Raw genomic sequence first — 13,407 nt, 5'->3', positions numbered from 1 at the left:
TGGCTGTGGAGGAATGCCAGCTATCTCTTGTCTTGAGATATTATAAGGGATAGCTAGTGTATGTATTTTCCCCAGAAAAATGGTAGGCATCATGTTCTGCAAAGTTATTGTACCTCCCTCCACTCTGGCATAGATTTCCCCTATCATAGCATTCCATAGGGTCTAAGAGCTAGAATTTGAGCCTTTGTTAATGTAATTGGTTAAGTATTAAATATGGCATTATCACTGCCTTATTTTGCCTAATGCCATTCATAAACACTGAGCATTACAAGGACCGGCTAAATATGTTGATTGTGAACAAATGAAACTGCACATTCTAGAAGTCCTTTTTAGATTAAAGGTTACAAATTATTGGTCAGCTAAAGCAGTGTGTTGAAGGATATCTGCTTCCAGCCAAGCTGCTAGATATGGTCAATGCCATATATTAGTAAATTTAAACTACAGTTGTGAGAACTTGAAGAATGCAAAGGATTAAACATCCTTGTTCTAGACTGGGGGAAAAACATACTAATGCTAAAAATGTTTGAGGCTGCAAAGATTAAATAAAGGAACATATCAATTTGGAGCCAGTGAATTACATCCAGCTGCGACAGTGAATTAAGAACCGATTAATGGTTAAAGCTTTTCTCCAGTTTGGATGCTGAAGCAAACTCATTAAGCTTTTAGAGTAGCTATAATGTGTGTACTGTGGGAACTGTTCAATGCTATTCAGGAGACTTTAACTATAAGCTCAGAGCATTTCCCGCAGAGCTTCTGATGCTATTTTCTTTATATAACATGTGTGCCTGAAAATCCAGCCAAAAACAAGCCCTTTGTTTTTCTACTTTGTTGTGGTCTCTCTCAGCTTTACGTTTCTTGAACACAGGTAAATAAACTCATAATCCAGATGGTGCAACAGATGTGAGAGCAGCACTCTGAAATCAACAGACAGTGGGCAATACTTTCCATTTTCTCTTTTAAACGCTAACTAATATGTAATTCGGAATCTCCGGTGTAGTTAGCATCTGCTCCCTTCGGCCAGCCAAAGGTTACAGGTGTTCCTGATGTCATTTCACAGTAAGGCGTGGGCCTGGCTTGTGAGTGAGTGCCCAGGCTCTAATCTTTCCCTACCACCTACCAGTTTTATCATGCTGGGCCTCCATTTGCTGCATCTTCTGTGTCAGCTCCTGCTCTCTTTGCTGTGCCTGAAGGGCTCGGGTCTTTGCTTCGTTGCTAAAGCTATGCTGAATACTTTCTTTCTCCAACCTATAAAAACACAATAGGAAACAAATTTAAAAACATATACAGGCAATCCCCGGGTTACGTACAAGATAGGGACTGTTTGTTCTTAAGTTGAATTTGTATGTAAGTCGGAACTGGTACATATTGTAGGGGAAACTCTAGCCAAACATTTCTCCAGAGCTCAGTTTTATTCTCCCACACCTCACTTCCCTCAGTCCTTTATTCTCAAGCTGAGGTGTCTGCTGAGAAAAGCCGCTCCGCGTCTCCCTGGTCTGCTGGGGGGGGGGCGCTAGCTCCGCGTCTCCCTAGTCTGCTGGGGGGGGGGCGCTAGTTTCGCGTCTCCCTGGTCTGCTGGGGGGAAGCAGCTAGTGCGGGGTTGCCTCACCCCGTTTGTAAGTAGGGATCCGATGTAAGTCGGATCCATGTAACCTGGGGACTGCCTGTACTACTCTACAGAGTAGTCAAAAACAAAAGTGGATAGTTCAGCTAATAATTTTTAAAAATCTGGTATATCTTTATACCTAAAACATTCCCTCCCCCCCACACACAAACTTGAAGATGAACATGTCAACCTCTTACAATGACAAACACAACTCATTGGCTAATAGAAGATGGGCAAAAAAGCAGGACCTATTTTCTGAGTGAAAAAGGATTCCCTTGTCCAGAGAAGAACCCATGTATTCTTGGATTATACTTTATAATATTGAACAAGTCCTCTACGATAAGAAAGCCTCCCTTAAGAGTCAATTTGCCTTTTGCGATTTATCTGTTCTCTCTTATAACTGTTATATATTTCATCTAGTGATAAAGTTTAGGGACCTGATCCTGAAATGAATTCAAATCCCAGTCAAATCAGTGGGAATTGAGTCAATGGCAAGTTTTCACACTGCTCACATTATAGCTATTCTAAAAAACTTAATGAGCTTGCTTAAGCATCCAAACAGAAGAAAAGCTTCCACAATTAATTTAAATCAACAGAAGATGAAGGTAAAACCCTGTGGGTTTGTAAGTATGAAATACTGCAACATGAAATCAAACAAAAAGTAACTTCTGAAAACAAAATAGAAGAAAGAACTTAACCTTGCAGCAGCTCCTGTACTGTGGGACTGGACCCTGTGCCTTGTCAACGAGGTCACAGTTCCACTCAGGTTTGCTTCAAAACAGGAGAGGGAACATTTGAGTAAGTGACATTGAGACTTGGTGTTCAGAGCAGAGAGCTGATTCAGCCCCTCAGCACAGGAGCTGCTGCTGCGGGGTGAGTATGGGACAGCATTACTCTTGCAGGAAATTCTTGCATCCATGCACAAGCCTGGGAACCTGCACACACACCTCCTGGGGACAAGACTTGACACGCACTACCAGGCTTCCCAATTACACCTCCAGAGACAGAACTCAACCTCCTTGCTCATGGGCATTCCATCTCCCTAGGACCAGGACTCAACCTTTCCCACAACAAATGAGAAATGATAAAAAAAAAAAAGAAATTCACAGGGTTCTAAATGAGGACATCCAGTACCTCACAGGGAAGAGTTAACGTCACAGGGGACTGATCCTGCACGTGTAAACATTAACGGTTTATACAGTAAGGCTCTATGCAGGTGACTAATTGCCAGTTCTCATATTAAGGTCTGAAGATACAAGTTTGCTAGCAATTTACTTGACTAAAAGATGTGATAATCACTACAGAGTCAAAATAAATGTCAAGTTACCACATGCCATGCAAACTTTTTCTTTGACACACACCCATGCTATCTTTGCTTGACCTAACAGAATATATGCATATGAGATAAAGCAAAAGGCTTTAGTTCTGCTATGAACCACGGCAAAGATTGGATCTACAGCTACCCTACCATAAAATTTGAATGTGCTCATGTATATAAGGATTTATCCTAGGTTTAAAAAGCATTTTACAGTCCTGTTGCAACTATTTTAATTGGCTTCAGAATACCCTGAAAATACAATTTAATAAATCATTTTATTATTCAAAGTGATATTACTTATTGCATTGGACTATAAAATAAGACCGTTCTTGGAATGGGTCACATAAGGATAGTGCCACACGTCATTTGGCTGTTACACTTAACCTTTGGCTTTATGCCTAATAACCCATCTGAGATATTACAATGTCTCAGCATGACATGCACAATGTTACATCTTCTTCCTTACATTTATGCCAAAGCAATATCAGTTGTGGGTGGGTTACATTACACTCTGATTCCTGGACCTAATGTTGCAGTCTGACCGCAGGCAAAACTCCCCTTAAAGGCAGTGAGAACTTTGCCTGAGGTGGATAGGGCCTGATGTGACACACAGAAGACGTTTTATCTGATGGGAAAGAGAAAAAGAAAAGTTGAGAAAAAAATACATGTTTTGTCATAGAAACATTTTATAATAAAATATACCTCATGATAGTCACATTCCTTGCTTTGAAAGCAGAAACTTTTTTTTTAAATCACATTATACTATATTGTGCCAAAGCCCCGGGCATTCAAGGAGGGCCAGGCACAGACACAGTGTTAGTTCACGTTTCTGGCAAGGACCATGGAATGCAAACACTGACAGTAGCATGAAACTTGTGAAAGGGATGCAAATACTGTCTCTACATAATGCCCATCAGAGATGGGTAAGGACACTAAGACCTGTGGTCCTCATTATCCCTGGAAGAGTAAGTATCTCCTTCATGCACAATGCATAGATTTTTCTAAAGCACTTAAATTGCTTAGGCTCCTGTGTGTCATTTTCTAATGTGAGTCCGGCACTTAAACTTAATTTCCATTAACTTTCAATAACACTTAAGTTCATAACTGCCTAAGACAGCTGAAAATTGCACCAAATCTCTCTACGGGAAGCAGCCAGTAAACAGGCACATCTTGTCCACTGTACTTTGTATTGTTTCCATAGTACAATCTTAGTAAGAACTTGAATATAAAAGATGTTCCTGAACTGTCTTGCTGTCAGAAAATGAAGTAATATTAAAGAACAATGAGTCTTTAAGGAGGAACAAAATGAAAATCAAACAGCATCCTCTGTCTTGCTCACAGAAAATAGGAACAAAATGTTACAGACTGACCCTAATGCTAGTAAAGATGAAACTCATAGTATGTATTTCTTTTATCTTGGTGGACAAGCCTTAAGATAATCAAGAAACTACTACATTCATCAATTCCTGACACCAAAATCAGAGCTAATGCCATTGAAATGTAATTATCTCTCAAGAGAAAAATAAATATGTACTTTAATGACAAAAACAGCCTTTCTTCTTTAAAGAAAGCTAGCTCTTAACACAGTGCTTTTCATCTATAGATCTCAAATCACTTTGCAAAGGAGACAAGAATCAGTATCTCATTTCACAGACGTGCAAACTGAGGTACAGAAACATGATGTGATTTACCAATAATGATCTTCTCCCCCATACAAATATTAACTATTTTCAACTCAGAAATATTTTCTGTTTATGCATGTCACTGTTTTTAAGGAATTAGACTGTCACCAGATGAGGGCAGAGATTGAAGGGACTTCAAAGCAAAGTCAGATCATGTACGGGTTGAACCTTTCTAGTCCAGCACCATTGGGCCCTCACAGGTGTCAAACCAGAGAATGCGCCAAACAACGGGAGTTCAAAATTGTAGCAAATGGGTATCTCTTTATTTGCAACAAATAAATGGAGCAATGCTACTTAATAATTTATGACTGTGCAGATACACTATATATAAGCCTACACCAAGGTGGGGAACCTTAGGTTTGCCTGGATCTGTCCCCCAAGGCTCAGCCCTCCCCGCCCACCAGCACTGGGGAGCCATGCTGGTGCTCCATTCCACCCCACTCCCTGCAGAGCTGTAGTATTAAAAATCTACTAGACTGGTCCCCACTAGGCTCTGATTTGTGTGGGAATGTCTTTCTCCTTCTCAGTGGGGGCCACAGTGAGGGTTTTTTACTTGTGTGCCCAGCTCTGACTGATTTTTCTGTGGGTCAGTCGCTCCCCCCCAAAAAAGGGTTCCCCACTCTTTGCCTACACCTACCTAGGGCTTATCAGCTCTCTTCATACAATTTTACTGTATTGGCACAGGAAAGTAGATAAAGCATAAAAAAACATGCTTACACTTAGCAGCATAACCAACACTTCCTCTGCTTGCTGGACTCTTAGAAGACATTAAGTGGTAAATTAGAGCTAGATAACAAAATACTGAAAGCCAGGAGTGGCAGCTGTAAAACTTTACAGTACTGTGGGAAAATTGGTCATACTCATGTAAGTGGACATACAGCTACCTAAAATCATGTTGGACCACGGATGTTGCCAGACTAGAGAGGGTCAACCTGTACATGTTCTGTACTTTTACTATAAAAATACCAGGAACACTAGTTTTGTTTTTGTTTTAAATTAGTTTTTGTTTCAAACAAAAGGTATACTAATTTCTTTAAATTTGAACCACTCATATGAGTGAACACTTGAAAGATGAGCTTTTTAATTCTCAGACACTAAAACGTGTGCTGAAGGGGGGCAGGGGGAAGCCTTTTACAAGAGGAATTCACAAATGTTTCACGATGTGGATCACATTTTAATACAGATTGTCTCATGAACCTCTTGTCTTCCCACTGAAGTTCCACAGACCACTTTTTCTCCCATTCTTATAGACAACACCCTGGCAATTGTAACATTTGTTTTGATACAAGTGAATATATTCAGGAGGTATTTATTGCATTTAAATGTCTCAATTCAATTTAGCAGCTGGAAATGGAGAGGAGGAACAGCATACAATCAACTCATTTTCTGCGAATCACCAGCATGTGCTCCACATACCACAGTTTGGGAATTTTTGTTTTAAAGCCAGATAATGGTCTGAACATAGCCCAGCCATATTGGGTAGCAAACAAATTGTGATTAGGAAATTGCAATCCGTATTCATAATTTGAAAAAAGTTGTATTAACCAGTTTTAACTGAATAATATTCCTGCAGTCACTCTGTACATAGATTTCCCACTGTATTCAATGGGAATACTGTATGAGATCAACTACAGCATTGAACACTAGAAATTAAATATTAAGAAACAAATCATGAACTGGATGGAATCTATGAGCTAACAGGCATTGTGTGTCGCAAACATATTAGTCCATATAGAGAATAAATATGGGGCAAACCTAAGTACTTTCATCTCCAAAGGAAAATAACACTACTTTGACCTTGCCTTTTCTAGCATAAACACATAGCAGCATGTACATTAAAAAATAAAATAAAAATCCCTAAACAAAACCCTTCGCTACACACAATACTCAGGCTATGTCTACGCTGCAGAGTTTTTCCATGATACCAGAGGTATCCCGGAAAAACTTTGCCATGTCCAGGGAAAGCATCTGCTCTTCTGAATTTTTTTTCGGAAGAGCAGACATGCTTTTTTGGCATCCCTGTAAAGCTCGTTTTACGAGGAAGAAGGGATGTTTCAAAAAATGTTTTTTTTCTGACATTTGGCCCAGTATAGATGGGCCAAATGTCGGAAAAGCCTCTTCCAAAAAAAAAAAAAAAAAAAGGGGGGGGGGGGGGGGAGAGGCAGAAAAAGCTATGCAAATTGCAGTTTGCAATTTGTGTAGCTTTTTCCGGAAGAACAGTGCAGTGTAGGCATAGCCTCACTTCCTGGGGGAAGATAAAAGCAATGTTAATCAATCACATTAATTAATCCACTACCAGAAATCATTCAACTATGGTGATTACAGCAGTATAAGGACCGATATAAAAAAAATGACAATTTCCCACAAATTTCCACCCCTCCATGCTTCACTAATCTATTTTCATATTACAACTATGTTGTCAGTAGAAGGGCAAGCATGAAGCTTCTTTACAACTTATTTGGATATTAAAGCATTAGGATTTGGGGTTTCAAAAGTTAGAAGGATGTTACCATACATGAAGGAGGCATTCATCTTAAACATGGACTTAACTTGTTCTCTTGGTTAATCTAAAACCTCTAAAATCATTTCCAAATATGCCACTCCATTTCCATTTTTCTTAATACCATAGTTATTTTTTAATGTTGGCCACATCTATTCTCAATTACCCACACATTGTTATCTTAGATCCCACAGTATTTCTCTGTTTAGAATAGAAACTACCAGAGGGACCTCAGATACTATGGATTGTAAATGGTAAAACTGAATTTCAGGGATGATCATTATACTTACATAAAGTAGTAAATGTAATACTTATATTTGATGTTAAACATCTATTTTTCAAATTAAAAGGACCTTAGAAGGGGGGCAGATCAATGCATGTGTATGCGTACTCGTACTGTATAAAATTCGCAACACTCAAAAAACCATTATTGCCATGTCATTACTTTTTAAAATCTCATTGTGATTTAAAGGATTACCCTTCATGGCAGTTACATCCTGGGTTGCTCTCTCTGTGTTTCTGCAAGCAATTTGCCATGGACTCTCTACAATTGGTTGCAAGGTGTTCTCAATAAGAGGGCACATCTGAAACTGACTCCAGCTAGCAGACTCTTTAATAGCTTTAAGATGTACTTATTTGGTCAAAAGTTTCACTGACCTGTGGATTTATGAACTGATACATTTATTAGGTGCTTTTCAGTGATTGTTACTGATAGCATGCAGACTGCTCTATTCCAGAGCATTTATGCTTAGAGGTTATTTTATAAATTATTATTTTGATTGGTCTATAGCCAGCAGCTGTTTTAGCAATGGATCCTGACATAGCTTTCTATAATAATACCTGATTCTGATCTCATACCAATGAGAATCAGGAGTAATTCCAGTGAAGTCAATGAAGCTGCACTAGTCTTAAATTAGTGTGGGATTACATTCAGAACCTAAATAAGGTATTCCGCTTACTGATGTATTTTAAATATGTTTCAGGCTCATTTAAAAATGTTCAAATACACTGTCTTTAATATAACAAAGCAGAACAAATCCTCTTAACTGCAAGTATTCAAGTGTCACCCCACTTTATTCTGAGCAATTCGAGTTAAACTTTGACAAATTTCCAAATTTAGACAACTGATTATCCTCAGGCAACCTGACAAATTATCCCACAATCACTTTTTCCACATTAAAGCATTCAATACAACCATTCCTAACGAAGGACACAACAGTACCATGTGCTTACTACAATAGTATTCAAATAATATCTGCATTTTTATAATATCCTAAACTTTGGGGGAGTTCCAACTTGCCCTGTATAATTCAGCCAACACTGAAAGTTCATCTGTTATTTTACAGCACACTGACAAACTTTATTTCACAGGCTCTTATACTTGAGTAATACAGACATAACTAAAGAGAATAATTTTGACTAAAAGCATAACAAAATTTAAACTAAGATTGTGGCTTTAAAATGTTTTTTTGTATTTGTCCAAATGTAATTCATTTAAGCAGCTGTCTGTATCTCCTGTCTAGGGCCATGCCAGTGAGCATGGGGCCTACCCCAGTGAGTGATTGTTAGGGTACCATACCCACACTGAAAAAGCTGCAGGCAGAGGGTGCTGGCTCCTGAGAGTGGCAGCTCCATGTTCTATTCCTTTCATTTTTGCAGTTCCCAGGAGAGCTCTGCAGTTCTGCACCCACAGATAAAAACCTGAATCCATTCAAGACTCCAACAATATGACAGATGTGATATTAAATGAGTCTGAGGTCTTGCTACACTTCCTAATAAGGTCTGCAGACTACATGTAACATTTCAAAAGTGTCCACAAATATATCTGAAATTTCTTAGTGATCTGCAAATGAAAAAAAAGTTGAAAACTTCTATCATAGTACATAGCTGTAAACATCACAACAACTAAAAAGTTATCAACTGGAAACCTTGGTAATGCCCTAAGAGAGCTGAAGTATTCTATGGGGACAGAACCTGAATCACTTTTCACCCATATAGGAGATTCCTTAAGGTCAGATTTAGGTATATCAAATGAGCAGTGCACAAAAGCCCTTAATACTCTTTACTTTGTTACTCGGGCAAGAGCAGTTCTGTCTATAGATTTCAGACAATACAGTTTTTTTAAAGCACTAGATTCTCTTCTAACAATTGAGACAAAACCTACTACTTCAATATAAAAAAGCTTCAGAGAGGTAGCCGAGTTAGTCTGTATTCTGAAAAACTTAAACAATGAATAGTCTAGTAGCACCTTAAAAGACTAACAAAACATGTAGATGGTATCATGAGCTTTCGTTGGCACAACCCACTTTTTCAGATGATGTCATCTGAAGAAGGGGGTTATGCCCAATTTGAAAAAGTGGATTGTGCCCACAAAATTATTGTAACATGCCTTCCATTTTGAATGGGTTCCCCCCACCCTCCACACACACTCTATTTCCTCACTTCCCTTTATTTTTTATTTATTTTTAAAATATGGATATACACAACACATTCTTTGTAAGAATGATGAGCAATCAAATCAGAAACTTTTAAAAATGCTTTGATTACTACTGAAGCAATTTATTGTATGTGTACATAATTTCCATTTACAACATTAAAACAAGTTTGGAAGGCTTTTTCTTGACGTGATGGTTTGAGAGGTTGGTGCTTTCTTGGACTTTTCACCAATGTTACTTTGAAACAGAGCTTCAGTAAATAACTTCTGGCCGAGATTATTCCAAGGCCTGATTCTACAAGGTGCCAATGGTCCTCAATTACCATTAAAGACAAAAGGAACTCAAAAGATCAAACCCATAAGCAGAAATTGAGTGGTGTGACTACATAAAGCAATGAAAATAATGCTATCATTTGAGAGAGGAAAATATTTTATTTTTCTGGAAGGGATAAGCCAAAATCCTTTACTTGTCCTGAAATAAAAGTTAGCAAATTGCACACTAGCATTAAGCATGTGACCAAAAACAATAAAAGCAGAGAGATCCAAAGGCAAAACTTCCACAGTACTTAAGCACAATGATAATGCACAGGTATTACAGATGACAGTAGATGATTGACCTCTTACGTTCTGCAAGACTTAGGCACACTGGCACACCAATGTCAGGAATTAAGAATGGGAATCTAGTTTCATAGCTCAGTTGTTGTTTTTTTTTTTTTTACTTTGGTTAGTTTGTGGCAGTCTTAACATTACTCTAATTGTAACTTGTGAGCCCTAAGTATTACAAATAATGGTCAGGCAATATCTGTCAAGCATTTTTAAAACCAGATTTCAAATATCTATACTTTGCTCTGTGAAGCGCAAGGTATAATGTATTTTAATATCAACTTTCAAACAAAACTCACACATTAGTACCATTATGCTAAGTGCTAGATATCCCACTGTGCAGTTTTGCTTTGTGAATTTTTACCTTCTTCCATACACACTTTTAGCCACCGATTGCACAGGCTTTCAGTGTTTTCTGCCTTTTCCTTTAAATAAACTGGCTCTGGCTCCTTCCATCTGGTTCCCCTTCCGTCAGCAACCCTGCACCTGTTCACACCTCCTCTCCTGTTGGATTCCACTGAACATTTCCTCCTCTGCCAGGGCTATTCTGGCACTCGCAACCTTTCTGTCATTCAATCCATCTGTCAGAAGTGAACTTTGTTTACTGCAAGCTTCTGCTTTCTTCTTCAAGAAGCAAAGCCCCTCAAGGTCATTGTCAAATGAACTGTCGGTATGGATTTAAATCTACTGCTGCTAACCAGTAGAATAAGAAGTTCTATACAGTGATGTATTTGTGAAAATTACTTTTGGGTATAGGAAAACAATAAAGCAGAGGTAAAATAAGACTATTTTAACAATCATATTCAGAACAATAGCTAATTTGTCTTTGTTCATAAATGTCTGTACTTTTTTATATATATATAAAATTGGTACAATGCTTTAAATATTTTTCTATATACAAAAATAAAATAGCCAATGCTTAATAAATAGAAGATTTACAATTGAACCAAAATACTAAATTCCATCTTAAAAGAAAATCTGTGTTGCAGAGAATAAATAGGTGAGGCAAAAGTATTTACTAAAACTGAGTAAGGGAGAAAGAAACAGCAAGACACGTTCACAATCAAATTATTTTAAATATCCAAAAATGGCCTATATCAATTGTTATATTACTTTTAACATATAGTATCATTATTTCTTTCAAATAATTGGAAATAATTGTTCTTCTAAGCTCTTGTAAAGAGATGTTAAAATTACAACACTTTTAAAATAATTGTTTATTAAACTAAAGCCTGAAAACATAATATTCTCACTTATACTCTCACTTTGTTCTTGTGCAATATGCATATCCATCTCTTTATTATGGTACTATTTGAACATAAAACTAGAAAAAATATAAAAAAATTGGGTCAGGACAGAGATAAACATCATATTGTCAACAGGATTCATTACGTGTAGCTATAATGCAATCCTCCCTCCATTCATAAACAGATTCTGATAACCACATAGACTAATTTATTAACTAGTCAGTCTCATTCTTCATTCTTCTGGAATAACTAATATTCTTCAGCTTCACAACATGTAATTCAGGTGTTCTTTAAGAAAAGAGAAAACTAATTCAACAAAAAGGAAAAATTGTACCAAAATGCTTTTAAAAACTTTTTTCAAGATCTGTAATTATAATGAAGCAAGCATTTTATTCAGCATCCTACAGGAAGAAAAAAAAAATCAAGTGTTAAACTTTCAGGGATAAATTTAGGATCTATGTAGGCAAATATAACTTCATTAGTTGAAACTGAATTAGATGTGTTCACATTAGGTCTGAATTTGGTTCAAAGTTAAAAAAATTCAAGTCCTGTACAGTATTTTGACAAGTTAATATAAACATAGATGAATTTAATATCAGTACATCATCTGCTGACAGACTATTCTGTTCTCTGATCTAATGATTCTTCCCCCTTTTTATTTCTGGGGGTCCTTATTTTTTCCTCTAGAGTGCTACATGGAGGAGAAAAATGTTAGAAATCTGTAGACAGCAACCCGAGGGGTGAGAGGAGCACACAGCAACAGCCCACCTAGTGACATAGCCACTTTTATTCTTCCCCACCTCCTACTTTGTGATTCACACACTGCAGAACAATTGTCAAAGCCAGCCAGGGGAAGAAGTCAGGCCTCCTCCTTCTACATTCTGCAAAAGCGCTCTTAGAATTTCAAAATGCCAGAAGCAGAGTGACAAGGAATAGCAGCATGTTAGTTGAGCTCAGCAATTTAACTCTTGCTGCTGGCCCTCTAATCAATCACACTGGCTTTAATGGACTGATATGAGGATGTGTAAGACCAATGAAACAGCCAAAGCTGTAGACATTTCCAGGTAATTTTTCTTCCTGTGGAAGCATTTTATGTAAGAGATAACATGTAGGATGATGTTCCTAAGTGTCAAATTTTACAAAACTATGTGTCCAATCCTGCAACTAGTCAAATGAATGAAGGTTTTGTCAGACTTCAGTGAGTGGCCAATCCTTTAGGTCCACGATGATAATGATTTCAAAATTGGACGCTTATGTAGGTGAGAGAAATATTGCTACTGATGAGAGAGAAAATAATTGGTTGTAATTTTAAAAAGCACAGTGCAGCTTTCAAAATGGTTAAGATTAGCATTAGAAAAATCAGAACTTTAGAGAGAAAACATATTTGCCACTTCCTTAAAATGATCCTTCCGCTTACTAGAGGAAACAAGTGTGGTGTCTCTAACGTAAATCAGAATCAGCTAATTTCAAAACTAGTATACAGTCTAACAGACTTACATGCATTCTTCTGAAACACGCTTTTTAAATAAAAAAAATCATGTTACTCCATTCCCAATAGTTATACAAAAAACGATTGAATTAATTCAAAGTAAAGGTATATTGATAATAATCTATATACTTCCTTAGATTAGTTGTGAATAATAAATATCTTTTAAAAGAAATTTGAAAAAAATTGTATTTTCTTGTTATCATTAGATAATCTTGTCTCCATTATTTGTGATGTACATTGTTTGCTCAAAACTACTGCAAATATTGTTACCCGCTACTATTGTAAATGCAGTGTATGTACAGAAACAATTTGAATACTTCAGCACACTGATTCCTTTTATGAACAATGAAAGCATTAGTAAAATTCTCTTTGGACCTGTGACAGTTTAAACACTACAAAGTAAATTTCCATGTAATTAAATGGGAATCTTAAAACATATCATTGCCTTTCTTTTAAAAAATGTGTACGGTAGAGGAACAAATCAAATTAAACAGCAATGAGCAGGATTTTTAAAAACCTTTTTTTTTTAAA

At 37.1% G+C, this 13,407-nt stretch overlaps 1 protein-coding gene across 3 annotated transcripts in view; it reads right to left on the bottom strand.

The window, feature by feature from the left end:
• SDCCAG8 (SHH signaling and ciliogenesis regulator SDCCAG8) overlaps nucleotides 1-13,407 on the bottom strand; it is a 157,679-nt gene that overhangs the window by 63,799 nt on the left and 80,473 nt on the right. For 2 of the 3 annotated variants that reach the window (XM_075924862.2, XM_075924861.2), the window contains exon 14: nucleotides 1,118-1,245. In XM_075924862.2, coding sequence (XP_075780977.2) covers nucleotides 1,118-1,245 — 128 coding nt within the window. Of the gene's footprint in view, nucleotides 1-1,117; nucleotides 1,246-10,234; nucleotides 11,789-13,407 lie in introns of those variants that run through there. The other variant, XM_089777373.1, reaches the window with a different exon arrangement.

Source organism: Pelodiscus sinensis, chromosome 3, assembly GCF_052426305.1.
Source record: "Pelodiscus sinensis isolate ZL-2025 chromosome 3, ASM5242630v1, whole genome shotgun sequence".
NCBI classification, from domain to species: Eukaryota; Metazoa; Chordata; order Testudines; family Trionychidae; genus Pelodiscus; species Pelodiscus sinensis.
This window is presented reverse-complemented; position numbering and strand designations above follow the sequence as displayed.